General features: G+C 41.1%; 2 protein-coding genes across 4 annotated transcripts in view; one reads left to right on the top strand and one right to left on the bottom strand.

Moving 5' to 3' along the window:
• The first annotated feature begins 220 nt into the window (after positions 1-220).
• olfml3a (olfactomedin-like 3a) lies at positions 221-8170 on the top strand. Its single transcript, XM_023834896.2, has 3 exons — positions 221-581; positions 3208-3493; positions 5411-8170. Exons 1-3 carry the CDS (start codon positions 480-482, stop codon positions 6193-6195), a joined length of 1173 nt encoding a protein of 390 aa, XP_023690664.2. The 5' UTR covers positions 221-479; the 3' UTR covers positions 6196-8170.
• Positions 8171-12160: 3990 nt separating this feature from the next.
• syt6a (synaptotagmin VIa) overlaps positions 12161-24793 on the bottom strand; it is a 34968-nt gene continuing 22335 nt past the window's right edge. For 2 of the 3 annotated variants that reach the window (XM_072713623.1, XM_072713625.1), the window contains 5 exons: positions 20498-20618; positions 18199-18370; positions 16098-16248; positions 15896-15919; positions 12161-15526 (listed from right to left, as the gene is read on the bottom strand). In XM_072713623.1, the coding sequence (XP_072569724.1) occupies positions 15455-15526; positions 15896-15919; positions 16098-16248; positions 18199-18370; positions 20498-20618 (540 nt within the window). In that variant the 3' untranslated portion in view covers positions 12161-15454. The remainder of the gene's footprint in view (positions 15527-15895; positions 15920-16097; positions 16249-18198; positions 18371-20497; positions 20619-24793) is intronic. The other variant, XM_072713624.1, reaches the window with a different exon arrangement.

The following is a 24793-nucleotide window of genomic DNA, read 5'->3' on the forward strand; positions in this document are numbered from 1 at the left end:
ATGGAAACTGAAAAGTAAAACCGCCAGGATCTAGACAAAAAAAAAAGACCAAACGGAGGTTTTCAAAAGGAAAAGTCTTGGTTGACGCTTGTAAATTTGGATAAACATGAACATTGTTTTCACTTTTTTCATATGAAAGTCTAATCATTCAACACATAGGCCTGCTGGCTGGAAAATCCCGATGGAACACGCTCCCGTGAGAGAAGACAGAAACCTCCACGCACAGAGCCATCTGCTGGACGTGTGGCACAAAGCGAACCGGGCGGCAGACAAAGAGGCCCCTACTGCTCCTGTAAAAACATTCCTGCCAAGTGACTGGGCCAAGGAGAAACTCCAGAAGAAGTTTCTTCACCCCTCCCTCAGCTTCTCCCTCACTCACAGGCATACGGGGGCCACATAGCAGCAGGGACAGGAGGCCAGGCTGCAGCTGTTGGCCATCTGAATCGACCAGACCTCAGTGTCCGCTATTCAGCCTCGCCATGAGAGCCCTAATCCTTATCACTGCTGCCTTAATCAGTCTTGCCAGTGGCCAGAACCAGGCCCTGATGGATTACCTGGAGCGCAGGATGCTGTCCATCGAGGTAAGTGGTGCTTTACTCCCCTGGTCAAACATTACTTTCTCTAATCGCTCTGCTTTCAGCTTTTGTTTGGTGGGAGGTTCATTTCCTTCCCCCGTGGAAGCAAATTCTACGTAATCATCACTGATGCACTGTTTTAAGAGGACTAGAGACAAGGAAATGCTTTCATTTTTCAATGGGAGTAGAAATGTAATATCATGCCCTGGCTATTCCTAAGCTAACTGCCGCAGCAACTGACCGGGGAACCGTTTCGTACTGGCAGAGATGACAAAAGGCAAATTGGAAAGGTGGCAGTGAGGCAAACATAGTTAAAAGACTGCTGTACAGCCTTCAGAATCCCAGTGTTTAAGAGGTTTTCATTGCACTGCACATTAATGATACTTCTCACTGATTGTCTCTGTCAGTCAGTGTAGTCTCACTGGAAGGGCTGTTATGTCTCTAATCTCCCCTGCATTCTCCTCCCCCCACCCATGCTCTCTCCCGTAACCTGTCTTCAGATTTGCTGACTCCACACTAAAACCACCACAAACAGGGCCGCTTCTGAGACGGCGCTCCACAGCCTGCTATTTCCATTCCAACACTTGGCTTACTCAACATGATTAAAAAAAGAGGAAAAAAAAAACCTTCCTTCCTCAACCCAGAAATGAGTCACATGATGTCTTACATCACCACAATGCATAATCTCTGCTGCACATTAACTGGTAGTAATGCAAGAACATGGCAAATATATTTTGAAGAGGTTGTTGCTTAATTTAGAAGTATTACCCACCTATTTCAATTTCTAAATATCGGCATGAATTTTATGGCACCAAACACTTTTGTGCCTTTTACAGTGTGTTACAGTTCTTAGCTGGATCATATGTATCATGTTATATGTCAGTCGGACATTAACGTTTGCCGGTGTTATTAAAATGCATCCATTTGGGTGGTGAATGAATGTGCCCAAATGGTCTGGCCATTCAGTTGTCACATTTATCGCACGTAATGGTCACGGATCGCAACTGAACAGCAATTTGGCGAGTGTTTAGTAAGATAGATTAAGAGTGACAAATGGATTTTACCAAGCAGTCCTCTGCTCAAACATGTAGCTTAACGAACTTCACTTTTGAATCAGCACTTCAGTTGCTTTCACTGAAAAGTATGCATATTAAAGTACAGTATAGTATTTCATGGAATATAATTTCTGCTAAGAGCAATGAGAAAATGACTAGAAAATATATCTAAAAACTATTATAAGTTTCAAGCTTTCTTGTGCAGTAAAAAGTATTCGGTAATAGGTACAACATTCAAAGTCTACTATGAAGTACAATAAATCAAAGTTATGTTGATAAATGTACATTGTAACACTGGTTTAATTAAGAGTATGAAAAATGGTTTAGAAGTGTTGGGCATGAATATGGGTTTCATTCTTATTCTGAGTGTAAAATGATTAAACATGTCTGAAAATATTTGTTGAATTCAATACAGCAATTATAATGCTACAGCTCGAGATTGTGTCTTAGTTTTTTCACAGTAAGAACTTATATCATGTTAACTAGAATCGATACATATCATTCTAGGAATCAGAATGGAAAAATAATTTACAACAGGAAGACTAGAAAGAAAGCCTATTCAGAGAATATTGTATTATCCTCATATATCACACCGCATTGATAGATATTTTTTCTTATACCAAATTATATGATATTTTGCAGCATCCAGGGACAATTTATAATGTCCCAGGCAACACAAAATTTAATTTTTCAAATACTTGCACTTATACATCTGGAGTCATTAGCAGTAGTAAGTCTTTTAAATTGCTCTCATAGCTACAAATTGACCATTTTACCAGCATGGCAATCAGTCAGGCCACATGCCACTAAGGCTTCTGGGAGAAAATGGATGTATTCTTTTATGTTAATGTGGTTTTTGGAAATGAGCATATGTTGTATACTCCATCTCAGCTAAAAGCCTGATTCTAACCAATAGAAAACTTACTAGTAACTATATCTAGGAATCATGGATCTAAGTGAATGAGAAAAGTCTTTCATGTGTTATTTTCATTAGTGTTGCCTAAATAATGAATTCAGCAGGCAACACAGCAGTTAATGGACTGGAGCAGGTGGGAAAGTTGTGAGAGAAATTCTGGAATTCATTCAACTAAACTCTTTATGAAAGGATGGAGACTCTCTTGCGATCTGCTTTCTTCCCACACAGCCCAGTAAAGTCCTACTCACCTCCATTTCTGCTTCCCAGCAGACAGCTTTTTATGTAACGCAACGGTTTTCCCCAACATGCCCAACATGACTGCTTGAAAAATGTAAGACTTATTGAGCACAGGGACTTCTTCATATTTGGAAAAGTATGTAGAAAAGGAACAAAACCATAATCAGTTTCTTTTGTTTCTTGACAAAAAAAAGTTCCCTTCTTAACCCACTCTCCCCTACTGAGTGGAAAACGTTATAGTCCTTTAAAAGTGAGCAAAGATGCAGTTATTATTAAGCATAGAGAACAGGGAAAGTCCAGGGAAGCACATTTTATCTACTCATTGAAAAAGCATGAATGTACATGCAACACAATGGCATTTACTGCATTTTGTTTAGTTTCTGGGCTATCACTGAATAACCAGAAGAGGCTTCTTGCCTTCTAGGAACGTATCTCTCTCTGGCAGGATCAGACCAACCGGCAAGCCTCTGAGCTTCGAGAATTCAAACAGCAGGTGTCGGCGCTCCTGGAGAGCATCGAGAAGCAGAGGGAAGATCTCCGCTCTGACCTGACCAGTGTGGTGTCCCGCGTGGATCGCGTAGAGCGTGAGATGGACTATCAGGAGACCCAGAACCCCCAACCTCCCTGCGTGGATGTGGACGAGCATCTGGTGGAGCAAGAGGTGGCCACTGTGAAGGAGAAGAACAAAGTGAAGTACACCAAGCTCTCAGGTGAGTTGAGGGATCCACATGAACCTGTGCGAAGGCAAATGACCCCCCCACCCTGGACTGGGGAATGCATCTGAAGAATGGGAGGGACAGGTCAGGTTGGGGAGCATATGCACTGGTACAGTGTGTTGCCACACCCCCCACATGACAAAACATCTCAGCCAACATGTGGTCCAATCCCACCCTCCGGCAATGACAGTCGAGCTGCCACAGCCAGGTGTTACGTGGGTGTAGCCTTGGCCGGGTCCAGCTGTTCGGGTCCTCAGCAGTGAGGATCCTTCGAGTTGTATCACCCTCAGGGAAACGCGCCACATGGCTGTAGTGCCGTAACTGACGCTCCCTGACAATGCAGGTAATGCGCCTCATTCGGGACTCCTTGAGCAACCACTCATTCGACACAAAGTCAAACCAGCGGTACCCAAGGATTCTCCAAAGAGACACAGTACCGAAGGAGTGGGGCAGGTGGACATAAAGTCAGCCACTGAAAAATTCAGATATAACCTTTTGTTTTGAAAACACAGATATAATCAAATTCATACCCTTATGAATGGAGTTTTATCAGTTTGCATTAAATTATTTGTAGGTAATATCTTCATGATTGTTCGCCACTGCATTCTCAATGATGCTTTAAGGGTAGCCCAGGGTGCCCCCAGGGTGCCCCCCCCCCACAAAAACAGAATGATAGTACAATCCCACAAATGCTCTCGTATTTAGCCCTCTTTTGCCAAGCATAGTTCTCTTGATTAGAGGCCCATAGCTAGTTAGATATTTCCTTGACAGATTTTATAGATGCTGTACGTTTTCTTACTTCTCATCAAGTGTAGAATAAAATGCTCATGATGACTGTGGTGTTTCGTTTACTACCTGATTCTTTACTGCAACGGCAGTTCCGCTCATAGCACTATAACAATGTTTTACACCTTCTTTGAAGGCTTCCGATGCCCGGAGGGCCCAGCTGCTGCCAATTATCCCATGTACCTTTAAAGAACATAACCTGCTCTGTGGGGTCTTTCCTTTTCTGCTATGATATATGTGCTCTTTTTTTATTGTACTTCATTTTTTCTAGATATTTTTTTTCCTGGTAAAAACTGGGGCAACTTCAAAAGGATACAATTTAACTTGTTCACCAATTTGTATTAAATCACCTGTCGTAGATATACCGTATATTTTATGGATTTTTAGTTTTAGAACCTACTGCTAGAGATGTGAATGTGACGCCAGTTTTCAGCTTTTTATTACTCATTTAATTTCATATATTTTTTCCATAGAAAGACACTTAAGAGGTACAAAACAAAACAAAACTGACCAAATACCTTATGCTGGACACTATGCTGGTTTGGTTTGATTTGAAATATATTTGTTTAGAAGCAATGCAGAAAACAATGATTTTTTGGGTTCTGCAGAGCTAGTTCAAAATTAATCCAGAATCATAATGAGGTGCAAAATCTATACGTTTTTCCTGTCATACTGTGTTTAATCTGGATCCATCTCTGGCCTCGGTCTTGCTGTCCCGATCCTCATTACAAGCTTTTCCATGTGCTGACAGCTGCTGGTTTTCTCCCTTGAATTTGTTACGTTCTTTTCGATTTTTTGGGCTTTGAAAACGACGACTAAGCTATACACCCTGAATTTTGAAGATGGACCTGAAACAACGTTTTAGGTTCACGACTTAATACTCCTGAATGCTAATTAAAAAAAGACTAGAAATATCTGTTGAAAAAGACTGTTCTGAAGCAGGCACAAGAAAATTAAATTTAGATGCAAATCTTCTTAATCTTTCTTTTATACTTGTATGAGAATAGGGGGAAAATATTTTTTTTGCGATGCAGTTCAGTGTAACTGTACAGGGATACCACAGTTCAAATGCGATAAAGTTAAAACAACTGAACTCGCACTAAGACACCTGTGCTTGCTCCACAGATTGCCGTGACATGATCTCTAGTATCAAAGCCATGAAGATCTTGAAGAGAGCAGGCAATGCCAAGGGCATGTGGACCAAAGACACCTCAACTAGATCTAGCAAGGTCTACCTCTTCAATGGAGTTTCTGAGGACACCTTGTATGAGTTTGATTCAATTCGGGACCTGACAGCTTCCTCCAAGTTGTCCAGGGGTAAGATGATCAAGCTGCCTTCTTCTTGGGGTGGAACGGGACACACTGTCTACAATGGGTTCATCTACTTTGTGAAGGAAGGTCAGGAACTTCAGGTGATCAAGTATGACCTGCGGAATGGCTCAATAGCCGACAGCGTGGTTTTCCCCGCCGAGAACCCTGTGCCGGTCTACAGCCTGACCAGCGAGACCTATATCGACCTGGCGGCCGATGAGGAGGGTCTCTGGGCCCTCTATGCCACACAGGAGAATGACCGCAACATCTGCCTGGCCAAAATGGACCCCAACACACTGGACATCGAGCAGATGTGGGACACACCCTGCCCCCGTGACAACGCCGAGGCGGCCTTCGTCATCTGCGGCACCGTCTACGTGGTGTACAACACCAAGCTACCCAGCCGCTCCCGGGTGCAGTGTGTCTACGATGTCAATGACATGGTCTCCAGCGACAATGCCCCTCTAGTCTACTTCCCCAAGCGCTACGGCTCGCACTCCAGCCTGAAATATAACCCGCTGGAACAGCAGATCTATGCCTGGGATGATGGCTATCAGATCCTTTACAAGCTGGTCATGAAGAAAAAACTAGAGGTCTAAAACGAAACATCAAACGTGAGATGCACAAGCCCCCAGACGGCAACATTAGGGACTTTTTGGGATTAACTTAGTGAGCCGATACTCGTACACTGCCTTGTGAGTTTCAAATATGTATATACACTCACCTAAAGGATTATTAGGAACACCATACTAATACGGTGTTTGACTCCCTTTCGCCTTCAGAACTGCCTTAGTTCTACGTGGCATTGATTCAACAAGGTGCTGAAAGCATTCTTTAGAAATGTTGGCCCATATTGATAGGATAGCATCTTGCAGTTGCTCCAGGGCACGAAGCTCCCGTTCCACCACATCCCAAAGATGCTCTATTGGGTTGAGATCTGGTGACTGTGGGGGCTATTGTAGTACAGTGAACTCATTGTCATGTTCAAGAAACCAATTTGAAATGATTCGAGCTTTGTGACATGGTGCATTATCCTGCTGGAAGTAGCCATCAGAGGATGGGTACATGGTGGTCATAAAGGGATGGACATGGTCAGAAACAATGCTCAGGTAGGCCGTGGCATTTAAACGATGCCCAATTGGCACTAAGGGGCCTAAAGTGTGCCAAGAAAACATCCCCCACACCATTACACCACCACCACCAGCCTGCACAGTGGTAACAAGGCATGATGGATCCATGTTCTCATTCTGTTTACGCCAAATTCTGACTCTACCATTTGAATGTCTCAACAGAAATCGAGACTCATCAGACCAGGCAACATTTTTCCAGTCTTCAACTCTCCAATTTTGGTGAGCTCGTGCAAATTGTAGCCTCTTTTTCCTATTTGTAGTGGAGATGAGTGGTACCCGGTGGGATCTTCTGCTGTTGTAGCCCATCCGCCTCAAGGTTGTGCGTGTTGTGACTTCACAAATGCTTTGCTGCATACCTCGGTTGTAACGAGTGGTTATTTCAGTCAAAGTTGCTCTTCTATCAGCTTGAATCAGTCGGCCCATTCTCCTCTGACCTCTAGCATCAACAAGGCATTTTCGCCCACAGGACTGCCGCATACTGGATGTTTTTCCCTTTGCACACCATTCTTTGTAAACCCTAGAAATGGTTGTGCGTGAAAATCCCAGTAACTGAGCAGATTGTGAAATACTCAGACCGGCCCGTCTGGCACCAAACAACCATGCCATGCTCAAAATTGCTTAAATCACCTTTCTTTCCCATTCTGACATTCAGTTTGGAGTTCAGGAGATTGTCTTGACCAGGACCACACCCCTAAACGCATTGAAGCAACTGCCATGTGATTGGTTGATTAGATAATTGCATTAATGGGAAATTGAATAGGTGTTCCTAATAATCCTTTAGGTGAGTGTAAGTGTTTATTTTTACTCATCTAGAGAATATACTATATTACACTAATCATCCACATAGAAAAGCACAATTCATTTTTATTACATTATTTTATTTACATTTTTGTTGATAATTACAGTAATATAAAACCTTTTTTCAGCAATTTCAATAATTTTGCTACATGAATTAATTCATATACAGTACTTGCTTTAAGTTCAATAAGGAGAAGAGAGGACAAGTATAGACATGAATACAAAATACATTAAAACTTTAGCAGATTTCAGATGTTCCAGAACATATATGTTGTTGTAATTTACGTATTATTTTCCATCTCCCGTACATTTTTTCCATGTGCATCATGTATATGTCTCATATGCATACAGTATATTCTATTTATTGCATTTCCTGTGACCTTCAATAAAATCCCCTAAATCACTACAGTAAATCAGTTTTCTGTTACAGGATTCCAAAAGTGTTCCGAAGAAGTTTTGCTCTCTATATATAGAAATAATGGATTTCATTGGGAGCTGTAAATGTTAACCTTTATTGTACTTGAACTTTTAAACCTTTAAAATTAGAATCACAATTCACCTTATTGGCAAAATACACCTGCATGTTCTCGGAATTTGTCTTGGCTGTATACTTCACATGGAAATAAATAAATGGAAATAAAAATGCCAGGGTTGTCAGTCTACATGCATCTCCACAGACGTTTTCGGTAATTAAATTTACCAAGATTTATCTGTCTGCCATAGGGATTTTAGAATAAGAATAAATTTTTGAAGAATCAAATTTCATTTTTCATTTTGTTAACAAGAATAATCAGTTCTGAAATGAAGCTTAAACAGGGCTTGCAAATTTGAGTATTTTTAAAGGAACCCAGGGTTTTAGCTTCCGCTACACTAGCAGGAAGACTATTCCATACTCTAACTACATGCTGTGTAAAGTGCTTCCTCAAATCCTTTTAAAATGTTCTCCTGCTAATTTCCACTTATGACCACGAGTTCTAGTATTTAAACTAATATTGAAATAGCCATTTGGCTGAACAGCATCCAGACCTGTTAGAATCTTATAGACTTGGATCATGTCCCCCCCTTAGTCTCCTTTGCTCAAGGCTAAACAGATTCAGCTCAGCTAACCTCTCCTCATAAGACATTCCTCTAAGACCAGGAATCATTCTCGTAGCCCTCCGTTGCACCTTTTCTAAGGCAGCAATGTCCTACTTAAGGTATGGTGACCAAACTTGCACACAATATTCTAGGTGGGGTCTTACCAAGGAATTATACAGTATAAATGTAACATCACCTCCCTTGACTTAAACTCCACACACCTAGAGATATAACCAAACATTCTATTGGCCTTTTTTATTGCTTCCCCACACTGGCGAGAGTGAGACATGGAAGCATCAACATACACACCAAGATCTTTCTCGTAATCAGCTACCTTTATTTCAGTGGAACCCATAAAATATCTGTACTTTATATTTCTGCTCCCTGCATGGATTACCTTACATTTATCTGTGTTAAATTTCATCTTCCAAGTATCAGCCCAGTCGCTAATTAAATCCAGATCCCGTTGTAGCCTCTCTGCTGCTAGATTAGTATCTGCTACACCACCCACCTTGGTGTCGTCTGCAAATTTAACCAGTTTACTGTATGTACTGTATTGTTGTCAATATCATTAATGTAAATTAAGAACAATAGTGGTCCTAAAATTGAACCCTGCGGTACCCCACTATGAAAGCAGGCCCACTGCAACGTTGTGCTTCTATATAACTACTCGCTGCTTCCTCTCAGTTAAGCAGTTTTAGATCAAAGCTGCCACAGTTCCTAAAATCCCTGCAGCTTTGAGCTTTAGCAAGAGCCGTTTGTGGGGGACAACATCAAAGGCCTTCTGGAAATCTAAGTAGATCACATCGTAGGCCTTTTTGTGATCAATTTCACTTGTAGCTTCCTCAAAGAACTCAAGCAGATTCGTTAAACAGGATCTACCTCTCCTCTCCTGGCTATCTCAGAATGTTATTTGCATCCAGGTAATCTACCATTTTCACTTTGATTATAGCTTCCATTATTTTTCCAGTAATACTAGTTAAACTGATTGGCCTATAGTTTGCTGGATTACTTCTATCCCCTTTTTTGAATATGGGTGTTATATTAGCATGCTTCCAATCTGAAGGTACCACACCAGTAGATAAGGATTTCTAAAATAGTAAAGTTAAAGGTTGGCTAATAATATCCCTCATCTCTTTTAAAACTATAGGTAAGATGCCATCAGGGCCCTGCGATTTATTTATTTTGAGTTTAGCTAGGCTTAGTACCACATCAGCCTCAGTTATACATATATTGGTCATAGACGACGCTGTATTCGTACTAATTGGTGGTAAGTTACTCATGCTCTCTACTGTGAACACTCGTGAAAAATAATCGTTAAACTCATTTACTATATCAATTTCATTTTCAATTATAAGGCCCTTACTATCCTGCAAATTAGTGATTTCAGCTTTTAGAGCTCTTTTGGAGTTAAAATATTGGAAGAAACTTTTATTTTCATCCTTAGCCTCCAATGCAATTTTTCTTTCTACATCCCTCTTGGACAGTCTAATGTTATTTTTTAACTCTACCTGTAGACTTAGATACTCCTGCTTAATTTTGTAATCATTAGTTATTTTCCAGTTGTGGAACAGAGCCCTTTTCCTCCTGACTTTATTCTTAATTTCCTCAGTAAACCACCTTGGTTGTCGTTTCCTAGATTTAGTTTTGCTGGAAACAGGTATGAAGTCCTCTTGCACTTGCAACAATGTGCTTTTAAAAAAATTCCCATGCCTCTTCAACCGTTTTGCTATTTAACTCCATCCAGTTTACAGGTTCTACTTTCAGTCTCATACCATTAAAGTTAGCCTTCCTAACATTGTATACTTTTAATTTCGACTTTGCTCTTCGGACGCTAAAATTAACCTCGAATTTAACCATGTTCTGATCACTACCGTCCAATGGTTCTAAAACCTCTAATTTTCCAATCCTATCCTGTTTATTAGAGAAAACAAGATCAAGAAGGGCTTCTCCCCTGGTAGGGGTATTAACAAACTGAGTAAAAAAACAATCCTGTACTAATTCCACCATCTCAAGTTCATTTACAGAAGAGCCAGAGACTGTGTCCCACTGTATCCCAGGTAAATTAAAATCACCCATAACCACCACATCATTTTTATTACTCATAATCCTGATATCATCATATAATATTCTGCTTTCCTCTGCAGCTACATTAGGTGCTCTATAACAAACCCTGACAATTAGACCATTTGAGTTTTTAGCATCAAGTTTTATCCATACAGCTTCTGTACTTTTATTTTTATCAGTGAGATCCCTTGCCTGCAAGTTCTCTTTTACGTATACTGCAACACCACCTCCCTTCTTGCCTATCCGGTCTCTACGGAACAACGTATAACCATCCATATTATATTCATCACCATCATTGTCACTCATCCATGTTTCAGATATTCCTATAATGTCGTAAGTGTCCGATGAAATTAAAGCCTCTAAATCATTAATTTTGTTTCTAATGCTCCAAGCATTTAAATACAGACCACAAATAGTAGGCCTTTTACAGTGCCCACTTTTAATATTTATTGGGGCTTTCCGTCTCTCCCCACATAAATTCGTAACTAACCTCCCTGTCCAGCTTATATTTCAATGAAACATAATATGCAAAATTTACCGTACAATTCTGAGACTCTCTGAGCAAAGGGAATTCATTTAAAAATCACGGTAGGTGACACAAGGCAGGCATTTTGTGGCAAAGCTGATTTTGTCAGTATTGCTTTGAAGAGGACAGTTCCCGAAGTGTGAAGGTGCGCACCTGAAATCAAAAGCTCGGTGGGAACTTCCTTCAAACAATAGCAGTAGATTTTATTGTATCAGACATGCAAGCCACCATATGCTGAATTAACCTGTCTGTCTGATGTTGCTATGCAGCAGATTTTAATGCAGCACATGTAAATCTCACCAATGTCAACTGCATGCAAATATTGTATATCCCGGAGATATATCACTCCTTATATTTTAGATAGAACCATTATGCCCAACAGCTAAAATTCATATTGGAGAGTTTGGTATCTTTATTAAATAATTAATAAATAGTCTACCTTAATTTGATGGCTCTTTCTCAGAATTCATTTCAAATTGGTCACCTCCTCACCAGTTTCTGAAACATTTCCTCCCCTTCAGCAGATTCTTAACAAGGCTTCCTGTCAGTGGCGATGAAATGCTTTAGACACGTTTGCCTGTGCAGTCGCCTAAAATCTTCATTTAAGCTGGGCACAACTTCATTGCCCCAAGATGTTTTCCTTCAAAATTCATAAAGTGCATATGCATTAATAAACAGATGCAAATTTCCAAAATCTGTAATGATTTACTATCATATCTACCTCTATGCCTGCTTTTACCTAGCCATTCAAGATGCTACAGAATCTGTTGAAAATATTCTACGTAAGATGCACTTGCGTATTCTGAGCACATCAGTAATACTATTAAGTAAAAAATTTCTCATTGTGAATCAATTCCCTGTCGTGCGGAGTTTAACAGTTCAGTATGAACTGTTCTCTTTTTTTTATCAGACTTGGAGCCATGGACAATATTTTATAGCAGGGAATTAAAAACGCAGTGAAGCAGATTCATTGAGAACTGAGATTTTTTTTATTGTGCCTTTTTTAAAATACACAGACAAGTTTCAAACAGCTATATTACAAATACAAAGTTTCAATACAAAATCTGAAGGCCAGCAATTTACATGATAAATGTAAGGAATACATTACTCATATTAGGAAACACTACACTTATTATAGTTGAAGGAATAACTTCCCAAAGTAAGTTACATTTACGTTAAAGTAAGTCTGCCTACGACACTTATAATTTCTATGTGGTTTACTATCAATCACACTGTAGGTAAAAATAAATAAATGAACAAAAGAGCCTCAGACTGCAAAGTTTGAAATTACAGATCCCACAGTTTATACGCAGTCTGTGTCGCCACAATTACTCCACATCGACTTGACGCAGTGATATCTTCCCGACTGGGCATGCCCTCCCCTTCATTTTAGAGCTAACAAGTGCCAATTAGTGAAATGCCACAGTCTTCAGAGGTACAGAGTTGTCTTCTCGCTTGGTAAACCCCTGGAGCAGTCTTTACATCTTGTGGGGGAGGGAACACAAGGACACCTTTGTGAAGTCTCCCCGGAAGAACTCCATTTGGTCTTGTAATTATATGGTTTTGAGTGGACATCTATTCAGTGAAACTGTCTCCAAGAGAGACTTGATTAGCTGAAGAGAGTTTTGATGTTCAGTTGTGTTAATTTGGGCTACCTGTGGCCTCCTCTCAGTGTACACATGCTATAGTGTTATCTCAGCAAAAACAGGGGCTGACAGGGCAAATAGATCTTATGCTGCAACTAGCAGTTTGATACTAATACCTGTTAGGTGGCCAGGGTAGGTCATATACATACAGCTTCCTGAAGTGACCTTGACAAACAGGACTGCAAAACAGGATGGGAAACATTCAGAGTCAATAATCAATTTCACATTTTTAATACACATACACACACACACAAACGGCTGCATGACACTCTTCCTCAATACTCGGTGTGTGCTGATCAGAAATTTCCTCCGGAGACCTTGCTGCTGAAATATCCTCATCCACCCTGAACACTTTTTAGGGGCCAGTTTGGAGTTGGAACCGTGCCAGAATCAGATTCATTCAGCCATAGAAAACAAGCACTCATGATATGGACCGAACACTTAATCTTTCAGTCTAGGGCCAGATTGCTATTAAAACTTCAAAGACAAATTGTGTCAAATAGTTTCTGTTAATAAAAAAAATCATACTAGTTTTGCAAAAGATATGCTTTGTTAGTCTGTATTTAACTGTAAAACTGTAATAAATGGCTTACATGTCACTTTATATCAAGCCATGGTTACAAAAGCATATTTAAAGAGTATTAGAAAGAGGATTTCTTATAGTAGATGTTACATTAGGCTCTTACTACTTGGGTTATTGAATACAAAAGCTAACATCCTCAGTAAAAAGCAGGGAATCATACATGACGGCTAGTAATGTATCTGGGGGAGTTACTTCCGCCATATCAATAAAATGTTTACAGGCTGGGGAGCATAAAAATGGATCATTCATTGTGACAAATACAATTTCAAAATCTTGCAACTTTAGCCAATGACTATGACATTAAACAATATTAACAGCAACTACTTCTTCAACATAAAAGCGATGTTTGTGTTGGCTTTTACTACAGGGCAAAAATCTTCACCTCAAATATCTGGCAAAAAACAGAAATACCTGTAGTGTTACATGACTAAAGCAATTTGAAAGCTCGAAAGAAAGAAAAACACTGCGTTCTTGCCAGTGTAGTCCAGTAGTGCTTTTCCATTTTCCAGCAGATTTTCCAAGGGAGTTTCAGAGTTACTGGGTTTAATAGTACTTCACCAGACCTCACCAAATTTCACATGAACGCTGCAGCTGAAACATAATAGGTAACATTCATTTTTTAGCCTTGGAAGATAATGAACCTATACTGACGTATTCACACTAAAAACAAGAACCGTAATATTTAGCTATGTATAGTTTTATAAACACATGTATCAGTGTATTTGGTTCAGACATTGTTTCTGAATTTAAAATGGTTTGGTCTCAAACCATAAAAGATACCTTCTACTTTCTGATGACTGCACAAAAGAAACAGAAGAAAAGAACATTTGGACATAATCAAAGCATAATCAGATCATATGTAGAGTAAAAGGACAATGTGTGCAATCAGTCCAAGGTTGCAAAAAAAAAAAACATCCATGGAAAATACAGAGGAAGTAAAAACTGGCCATAAAATCGATTTGGTAAAATTATCAAAGATCCTGCACTTGCCTATCAGATGAGCCCAGAAAAAAACTGAATTTTGAACAAAACTAATCTTAAAAGGGAATTTCAAAATCATCCAGCAGTGGATACTAAATATCCACTTTTGCATTTAGTTCAAGGGTGCCATGTGTTTTTAACTATCTTTGTGCTCTTTATATGATGTGTGTTTATAAACAAACTCGAAACGTCTGTTAAACAACTTCAATCTTTTGTTTACAGCAATTTCCAAGTATGTCCAGGTATGTTTATTTGGCTCTTGTGCATTTTATTTTAGGTTCATCCTCACAGTTTTGTTTCACTAACAAAAGCCTTGAATGTTGTAACAAATCAATCCTTACTGCTACCTGTTACCTTCAAAGGTAACCAGAACAGTCAATTGGTGTAAGTATATAGTCCATTGAATGCTCAGTTTTTGAGTTCTTTTAACCTTTGCCTAATTTTAACAAAAAAACCATATAAGAAAGTTGTTCCCCTTGTCATGTCCAAGATAATCTCTCAGTTTTGTCACTGAGATGTTCGGCTTCCCTTAACGCAGCTGTGCTACAGAAGATTACGGTGCTTAGAAAAGGCTTCAGTGGCGTCTGATTCCGTATCAATTAGATTTTTGTTCTCTGAATTAGCCACAATCTTTTTTTTTTTTTTTAATTCTGAGTAAAGCCAGCAAAGAGCTCTGCTGTGCAAAATGGTGCTTCGGGATGCTTTGAAAGATCTCGGTCCAAAGAGGCTCCGAACATCTATAATTGCTTCATCTATTTCCAGTTCGCTCTGGGGCTGTTGAGGTACAACTTTTTATGTACAATGACATTGCAGCTCCACCAGATCCTCAGCTGGCTCTGGATCAGGTAGCCAGACGTTAACACTTGCCCCAGCCATTATTGGCAAAAGAGAAAATAAATAAATAAAACACTGATCCAGGATCAGTGTTAGGGAGTGCCTTCAGTAGGTGAGCTCCGCAGATGGACAGACAGACAGCAAGTTGTTGGGAAATGCGCAGGTCCCACAGTGGAGCTGAGTTGTTACAAATGCAGGGGGGCGGGTGGTTCCTCCTCATGGGCTAGGTGGGGGTTTGGGGGAAGGACAGGAACCCTGGCTGTCGAAGCTGGCTGCCCGGGCCTTCCACTGGAGAGGAACACACAGGCAGAGCAACACTGTAGAGCAAATTCCACTGCATTCATCCACTGCATTCATCCACTGCATTCATATACTGCTTTCATCATCTGCACAGAAACGAAACTGATCTTGAAACATACACACATACTATGGCGAGGTAGTTAGCAGGGTCTATATAGTAACCAGTCAACAGGGAATCATGTTTCATACATTCACAGTGGATTAGATATACATAGATTATGTGTTAAATTGTGTAATGAATGCTTATGCCACAGTAATTCCTTTAGCAAAATGGAGTGGGAGATATGGGTGAGATGGTTGGGAGATGAATGACGAGCACATGGAAAGGAAATAAAGTCATTTCAGTAGGACCCTTACCACATGGGCCAATGAGTTTGGAGCCTGGAAAGGGAAACATTCATTATGAAGCTGATGAATGACCCGTGACTGGCTATCAAGCAAGTAACTTTCACAGCAGCGACGCTCCCGTCTGAATGATACATCTGAATACACAGTACAATGCCTATTAACATTTTAGCATATTGATGCAGGCTGTGTAAGTAACACTGTGCACACCAACCTCCTTTTCCGATTTTTTGGCCTCCTGCAGGGGGTGCCAGTGAGCGATAGGTTTGCGTGGGTACGCAAGCATCTCGTTCCAGTGGTCTCTACCCAACCCCTCAGCACTGCATCCAACACGGCACACCCCGATGATCTCATTGTGGCCCACCCTGGAAATACAGAAACAGGGAGTACCATTAGACTTTAACAGAATGTATTTACATATTCCAGCTCTCACAACGATGTACTGAGCCCATCCATGTACATGAGACCAGCTGTTTAAGCAGCATGATGAATAAACAGTATATGGAACTCATGAGCAGAGCGTAATTAACATTTAGGAGGTCTGCATTAAATTATCAGTTTTGCTGGTAAAATTGATCAGTTTAAGCTGTTGATGTATGCAAAATGCACGGGTTGCCAATTTAAAAGATCCCGCAATGACTTGCTATAAGATAATAGCACACTAACTGTTTTACTGGTCAGTGGAGCACCCAAAGAGGCCACCAGGCATTCTGGGATGCATTCTGACATTTAGCCAATGTCCATGCTTATCACTGGCTTCTGTCCGCTTATCTTCTGCTTTACAGGATGAAAATGAAACCAGACAGGTCTATTCGTATTAGGCCTAAACCTCACATTTCGGTAAGCCTTTTAGGTGCGTGGGTGGGGGGGTGGGGGTGGCTGAGAGTGCAACCATATAATGGATTGCAGAGCCAGGAAGGTTCACCCCGGGTAACTTTTGGAGCATCATTAGGAGCACAGTGATGAACAAGGATGAAAAAACGACCTACAGATAATTTAATACAGGTCGAGAAAAGAGTATTAATAAAAGTGAGAATTCTTTTTGTAAAAAAAAGAGGTTAGGTAACATCTTAAGGCCATGTTTTTAGCAATTTATAAACACATTCATAATGCATTATAATACATTCACGAAGCATTATAAACATGGATATAAATAATTAGTAACGCTCTACATTAACTGCACCATCATAATGCTTTTATATTGCATTCATAAAACGATCAGTACACCGTCATAATGTATTCATTAAGTATTCCTAAACATCCATCCATCCATTTACTTCTGCTTATCCAAGGTCGGGTCGCGGGGGCAGCAGTCTCAGCAGGGAAACCCAGACTTCCCTCTCCCCGGCCACTTCCTCCAGCTCCTCTGGGGGAATCCCGAGGCATTCCCAGGCCAGCCGAGAGACATAGTCCCTCCAGCGTGTCCTGGGTCTTCCCCGGGGCCTCCTCCCAGTGGGACATGCCCGGAATACCTCACCAGGGAGGCGTCCAAGAGGCATCCTAAGCAGATGCCCAAGCCACCTCATCTGGCTCCTCTGGATGCGGAGGAGCAGCGGCTCTACTCTGAGTCCCTCCCGAATGACCGAGCTCCTCACCCTATCTCTAAGGGAGAGCCCAGCCACACTGCAGAGGAAACTCATTTTGGCCGCTTGCACATCATGTATACCTTAACATCCTAACATCCCTTAACAGCTGTAATGTACATTAATAACAAATATTATATAATAATAACAAACATTATAATTGTACAATCATGTAATGTTTGTTATTAATGTATATTAAATCTGTTAAGGGATGTTAGGACGTTAAGGTGTACTTGCATGCTGCTTTTGAATGTTCTGTGAGTGGATTATGAAGGTGCACTGAATGTTCTATGAATGCATTATGAAGGTGCACTTAATGTAAAGCGTTACGAAATAATTATAAAAGGGTATAATGCATGTGTATTAGGCATTATGAATGCTTTATGAAGCTCTCATCTATAATGCACCATAGATACCTTTACAATGCAATACAAAGCATCCTTAAAGCTTATACCAACCATTATTATGCATTATAAACACAGTTATAATGTATTATACCTTTTCAGAAATATTTATAGCCATGATAATGCTGTATGAATGCATTATTATTTGTTATAAATGTGTTTATAAATTACTAAAGACATGACCTTGATTAAAGTGTTACCAAAAGTGATATGTGAGTCATTTAAAAGCAAAGAGACAAGTGGACATGGCTTTTCATATGCGTTCTAGGGAAATCAGCCTGCTACATCACGGAAAGGCTCCCGGCGCAGGCCTTTGAAATGGGCGTACATGTCATAGTCCATGACGGAGATGTGCAGCGTGACTTGATCCATGCTGTCTGGGGGGATGTCGAAGATGATGGCTTCATTGTAGGTGGGGTTCAGCGTGTTCTTCTTGATGGTCGTCTTCTTCTTCTTCAAGCGCCGCCCGTCACATATCAGGGACACTTTCACGTAAGGGTCTGCTTGTCGGAGACAACACTGCAATGTTTTTTCCACTGCCAAAGATCTTGGATAATAATGCAGTTTTTCAGCATAATTTAAAATGAAAGACAACTGAATATCATCCTGCAAACCTGGGTAATAGGCATCCTCCTTAACGTCACCTCTGAGTTATCACAGGTTACATAAAATTAGCTTCTGTTTCTCAATTTTGTTTCTCGGCTGCAGAACTTATGCTCACATCTGGATGCCCAAACTCACACCCCTGTCTGTTCTGTTTAACCTTTTCTTTGTGCCAAAGATAAAATTAGTCTTTTGTTTTCATTGCTCACCGCTTTTCATTATGTCCATCTCCCCTCTTAGACCAAAATTAAGTCGCTGTTTCTTCCTGCCGTGCTGATTTTACACAGTTAAGTTCCTCAGCCAGAGACAGTCTTACATTTACTTACTTAATAAGCAACATAGTATAATGTATTTACTATATTTTTACCCTCATATCACATATATGGGCATGATTACTATAGAAATTCTTATAATAAAATGCTACAGCCTTTACCATAGCAGTGAATAAACTTTATTTATAGCTCAGCCGTATTTTATAGCAATTTGTTACTCTGGCAGCAGTATTTATGTAGACAAAACTGTCTAATATAATTACCTGCCTTTGGCTCCTCAACCATTCATTAACAACTGTGCTCTGTTAATGACATGATTCTCCCCTATGAATTTTAACTTATAATAATTTGCATTTCATACTTTGCCAAAGTGCAATATTTGCTTTCCCAGAAGCCTTTGAAGTGTTTATTTTGATGAGTACCAGCTTAGTATACAGTACGTGATTGTTGCTCCAGGCCGTAATGAAAAGCCCAGCTGCGCATCCGGCTTACGGAGGCCTTTTCTGGGTCGATGTCACTGTCTGTGTTTGTATTTTGCTGGTGTCATTGAATGTGAGGATCTGTGAGATGTGCGCTGCTACTGTAGCTCTCAGGATGAGGAATGGTTTGCTGTGGAGCTGATACACCAGTGGGGACAAACAAGTAACCACACTTTTGGTCTAAGTCAGCCCCCCCCCAAGTAACCACACTTATGGTCTAAGTCAGCCCCCCCCCCCCCAAGTAACTACACTTATGGTGTAAGTCAGCCCCCCCCCCCCCAAAGTAACCACACTTATGGTCTAAGTCAGCCCCCCCCAAGTAACCACATTTATGGTCTAAGTCAGCCCCCCCCCCCCAAGTAACCACACTTATGGTCTGTCAGCCCCCCCCCAAGTAACCACACTTATGGTCTAAATCAGCCCCCATAAAAACTAACCACACTTATGGTCTATGTCAGCCCCCCCAACACACCCCACCCCCAGGAATCTGTTCCCCGGGATTTTTTTCTGCAAGTGTTACACTCTGTGCACAATAAAGTCAAGATTAATTAAGTTTATTAACATTCAAGATCTGCGTGAAACCTGAGCCACAACTTGGGGCTCTGACCAATTTCCTTGTCTCTTCTAGTTACAAATACAGGCTTAATAGCTGCTGCTTGAAAATGAATTAAATCCTTCAAAGGGACAAATACTACAGGTCCCAATTGTTATTTTAACATGTATTATATTCATTATTCACACAAAAAAGAGCTAATCTCTGAAAAGTGACATATTTTTTATTTTTCAGTTTTAAGGGATGCCATCTTCAGAGAGCATGTGTTACAACCTCTGTTTTATTGAAGTGCAAAATGTAATGAGGTTCGTTTTACATGCCCTGTCTTGCTTCACAGGAGTGTAAATTATGTGTTCCTTTCAAGTAAAGACAGGGTTAACATTTTATCTTTAATCCTGGAGAAACACTGACAGATTGGATGCTGTCTGCTCTGTTTGTTTTGGCCAAAAAGTGATCCTGGGTTTTCGTTCAAACTGGTGAGACATACCGCTGAAACATAACTACATTCCTGGCTTTATTCATCGTCTTACGGTGTTGTTTGTGCTTATATAAGTGCTTTCAAGGTAATATGTTTCGGATGCATGTACACAAATAGCACGTCAGCCATATGGATACACACAGGGTGCACAGAATGAACATGTGCAGATTACGGAGAGGTGCACATGCCCCCCATCGACACAAACAAACAAAAACCCAGACGCATGCCGCTTTGGGGGTCACCTGAGTATCCCGTTATGTCCATGGCCTTGAGATTTCTGCACTTGATGACTGTCAGCGTGAGTCTCCCTGCGGTGGGCAGGTAGCAGAGAGAGAACATGACTTCCCCCAGGTCCACGCTTTCCTGTCGGACAGGAAACACACACCTCGTCACACCCGCTGCGGCCTCGTCACGGCCGCCAGATCGCAGGGTTGTCACGAAACGCCGCAGAGCAAAGTGGAGGCGCCGGGGGAGGAGGCTGAATCTGTGTCTCTGCGTCATGATGAATCACCACCACGGCTTAACAGCCCGGAAATTTATTAACAATTATCGCTGGCAGGCCTCCAGCGCAAAATCAAAGGGACAGATACTGGAATAATTGATGTATTAAATGAAAAATGTGGGAAGAAATGTGCCCCATAATTTACTACATTAGATTACAGTAAGAGATAAGAAAACCATTTACGGATCTTTTTAACGTGATTTTACACTAACCCATGACTATGACCTGGCAGACACTCATACTGTGTGTATGGATGTCAATTCAGATGTGCTTAGTCATGCTGCTTAATTGGATGCATAACATAAAAACACAGCTGTTTCTACTTATTGAGAGTCCTGTTGCTGGCAGTGTGATCATATCACTGTTGGAGCCTTGAGCAAAGCCCTTAACCCGAAATACTGATCCAGTGACAGCGGACACATGTCGACTCTGCACTCTGAGCCCAGCCTTTGCTCTCACCTGCATATGTCTGAGAGCAAGATGAGATGTGAAAACTAAGGAACTCTCATGGACCTCGTGGCCATAAGTGGAAATTAGCGGGAGAACATTTTAAAACAAATTTGGGGAAGCACTTCTTTACACAGCGTGTAGTTAGAGTATGGAATAGTCTTCCTGCTAGTGTAGCGGAAGCTAAAACCCTGGGTTCCTTTAAATCAGAGCTAGATAAGATTTTAACAACTCTGAGCTATTAGTTAAGTTCTCCCCAAACAAGCTCTCGTTTGTAAATTTCTTATGTTCTTACCTGCACTTGTGCTTGTACAATAGAAAATAAACAAATCATTATTAAGAATACATAAAGTAATTAGCAATTATGTAAAGACACCATCCATCCATCCATCCATTGTCCAAACCGCTTATCCTACTGGGTCGCGGGGGGTCCGGAGCCTATCCCGGAAGCAACGGGCACGAGGCAGGGAACAACCCCGGATGGGGGGCCAGCCCATCGCAGGGCACACTCACACACCAGTCACTCACACATGCACACCTAAGGGCAATTTTAGCAATGCCAATCAGCCTCAGCATGTCTTTGGACGGTGGGGGGAAACCGGAGTGCCCGGAGGAAACCCCACAACGACACGGGGAGAACATGCAAACTCCACACACATGAGACCCAGGCGGAGACTCGAACCCAGGTCCCAGAGGTGCGAGGCAACAGTGCTAACCACTGCACCACCATGCCGCCCGTAAAGACACCATATAATACAAATTCGTAAAACACGGTGCGTTTTTATGCTGCTGTACTAGAGTTTCAGAAGGGTGCCCATACAGTGAAACTAAATTAACTAATATAAAATAAATGTTAATAAATGTAATATATATATATATATATATACAGTATATGTTAGCATGACAAATATCCTTTAAAAAAACTTGAAAGCAAGAAGATACAAAGATATCAAAGCACGAACAAGTGATTCCTATGATGACACATAATAACTTGAAATGTTTAGGTCATGTGACTGTCAGTTGACTTACCATGAGAGTAGGCGGTGCAGGTTCATGTCTGCTGTGAACCAGATGCTGACAGATGCACGCGTTCAGGCCACGCTTTTCGCTTACTCAATCAAACTACAAATAAGAGCAAATAAGCCCTCACACTGTGGTGGTAATAATTAAAGAGGAGTGGCAGGGTGAGGGTCACTGGTCCCTGCCGCAAGTTACGGCGGGGAAACTTGCCAACCTCGACTAAAGTGTCTGCCAAAGAGTGGGGCAGGGGTGTGAGTGCTGAATGGATGTGACAGCAGTCCCTGAGGAGTTCACATCTGGCAGTCACAGCTGAAGTGCCAACAATGTAAATTTCACGTGCTGTCACAAGCCGTCTCAGCCTCATCCTGCGAGCAGAATTAGGGCTAGCGGCTTTCTAATCTCATAAAACAAACCCCACCTACCCTCCTGTGATGGACAACTCCTAGGCCCCACTGTTGCCGTGACAACTTAACGGCCCACTGAGTCTCCAGGAGATTATGTTGGGAGTGTGATTCCCAAGTTCGTCATGGCTTTCACTCAAGCCTGGAAGACGAAACACTCACAGGGTATCAGGTGTGACACTAGTGGAAACCAAGGTGAAAGTAAATACCAGAATAGCAGAATCTAAAGCATTTAAAAATAATTGAAGACGTCCCTCTCTTTTACTAATTCACTGGTTGCTGAGCCTGGGGTTGTCAGTTCCGCTTGGCTGTCCTCCTAATCTCTTCACATTGTCTGTGTGTTTACCTAAATGCCAAGGTGTGCTCTACACTGATATAGACTTTGTGTACATACAACAGGCCAAATGTATGCTTGGTATATTGATTATAATACATTATTATGGGACTGCTATACAAAAAAAGAGTTTAATTTTAACAGCAAAATTGGAGTATTTTCATAGTAAAATTTTTAGTCTAAGCTACATATCCTCCTGAAATCCAACAATTCATTTTGTCTTCATTAGAGGACCTTGTGTTTTTGCTCATATCTCTCATACCATATGCCACTCTGTTAGGTCCTGTTGTTCCTGGGCTTTAACACTTAACAATAAAAAATTCCCTGGATCTTTGTGTGTTACATCTGTATGCATGCATATAAAATTCTCAGAGCATGTGTACATATGACTGTAAAACAAATTTCTGCAAACTGCAATATTATTTTATTATTTTTTACTCATACCTTATATGTTACCTATACTGGACAGCTGGCTTAATATGAATGATTCATCCATCTCCAAGCAGTACTGGGAGAAATGGCACATTGTCATCCCAAAGGCACTATAGGGAGGGATGAAGATTTACCTCCTACCGAAAAACAAGCCTGAGACAATCTAAATGTATTTTGTAAATAACCTGGCACCGTTCCCTAAATAGATTGGACTTTCAACTCCCAGAAATTCTTTCTCTTCTTTCTCTTATTCTTCACACTGTTTATAAAAACACTGACGACAGGTTTGTCTATCAGTTTGTTTAGTCTCATTTTCCCTCTCGCACCTACTGGGTCAGTCTGTGCCATTAACTGCAACTGTAAGAAAAATGTCCATTGCCAATGCTTGGATGACTCTCACCCCTGGCAACTCTTAATGCTGCTTTTAAATTGTACCACGGTTTACAAAGACGGTGCACAATCGTCCCTCAAATGAAATTAAAAAAATAACTTAAGCGATGCTTAATTTGGCATTTGTTCAAGAATGAGCACAAGAACATCGGAATGCTTCTTCTCCCATACTCCCTTGCTCTCCTTCAAGACATACAGACACATAAAGGTAACAGCAAAGTTTGGGTTCCGAGCGCATGGTTACCCATTAATCCAGCCCCCCGGAACATATTAGGGGATTAAGGACCTTTCTGAAAGGCCCAACAGTGACATCATTCTGTCGACACCAGGAATTAAATGGGCCACCTTCCGATTACAGAACCTAAATCTGCTGATCAACACGTTGCCTCCCAATCACACTTTATGAGAGCAGTTGTGAAAATGGGCCAAGCTACTGCGGCAAATTGTCTAGGCTGAGCCAAACCAGTTCACCACCGTCACTTTAGTAGTGAGTGCAACTGATGGCTGGTGACTCGGATGTGGGCCATTTTATCGCACGGTACCTGGAATGGCCCGATCTAACCTCACAATCGCAATTTTCCCCATCCATAAATCTCCTGAAATGGCTCAATACTGCTTTCTCTACTGTACTCAGACAGCCTTGGCATCAGAGCCTGCCCCCCCATGGTTAACATATAATGGAAGCAGTGGTTCCCATGACATCTCCTCTCACACCCTAACCCCATGTCCAGTCCTTTCTGGGATATGCTCCAGGTTCAGTGCTGCCCTCTACAGGATAAGAGGATATGCTTCGGGTTCACTGCTGCTGTTAACTGGATAAGAGGCTTCTGAACTGTAGATGGATGGAAAGTTCACATGGGCAAACTCATCGCATTCTTTGATGGTCTTCCTTTAACTTCTGCAATCTCCTTTGCACAACTATCTAAGGAGTTATGGAGAATTAATAATGAGACACACACGCATATGGATACAGTTGAGAGTGAAGTTTGGGGTCCGAGCACAAGGTCAGACC

Source organism: Paramormyrops kingsleyae, chromosome 6 (assembly GCF_048594095.1).
Source record: "Paramormyrops kingsleyae isolate MSU_618 chromosome 6, PKINGS_0.4, whole genome shotgun sequence".
In the NCBI taxonomy this organism is placed as follows: Eukaryota; Metazoa; Chordata; class Actinopteri; order Osteoglossiformes; family Mormyridae; genus Paramormyrops; species Paramormyrops kingsleyae.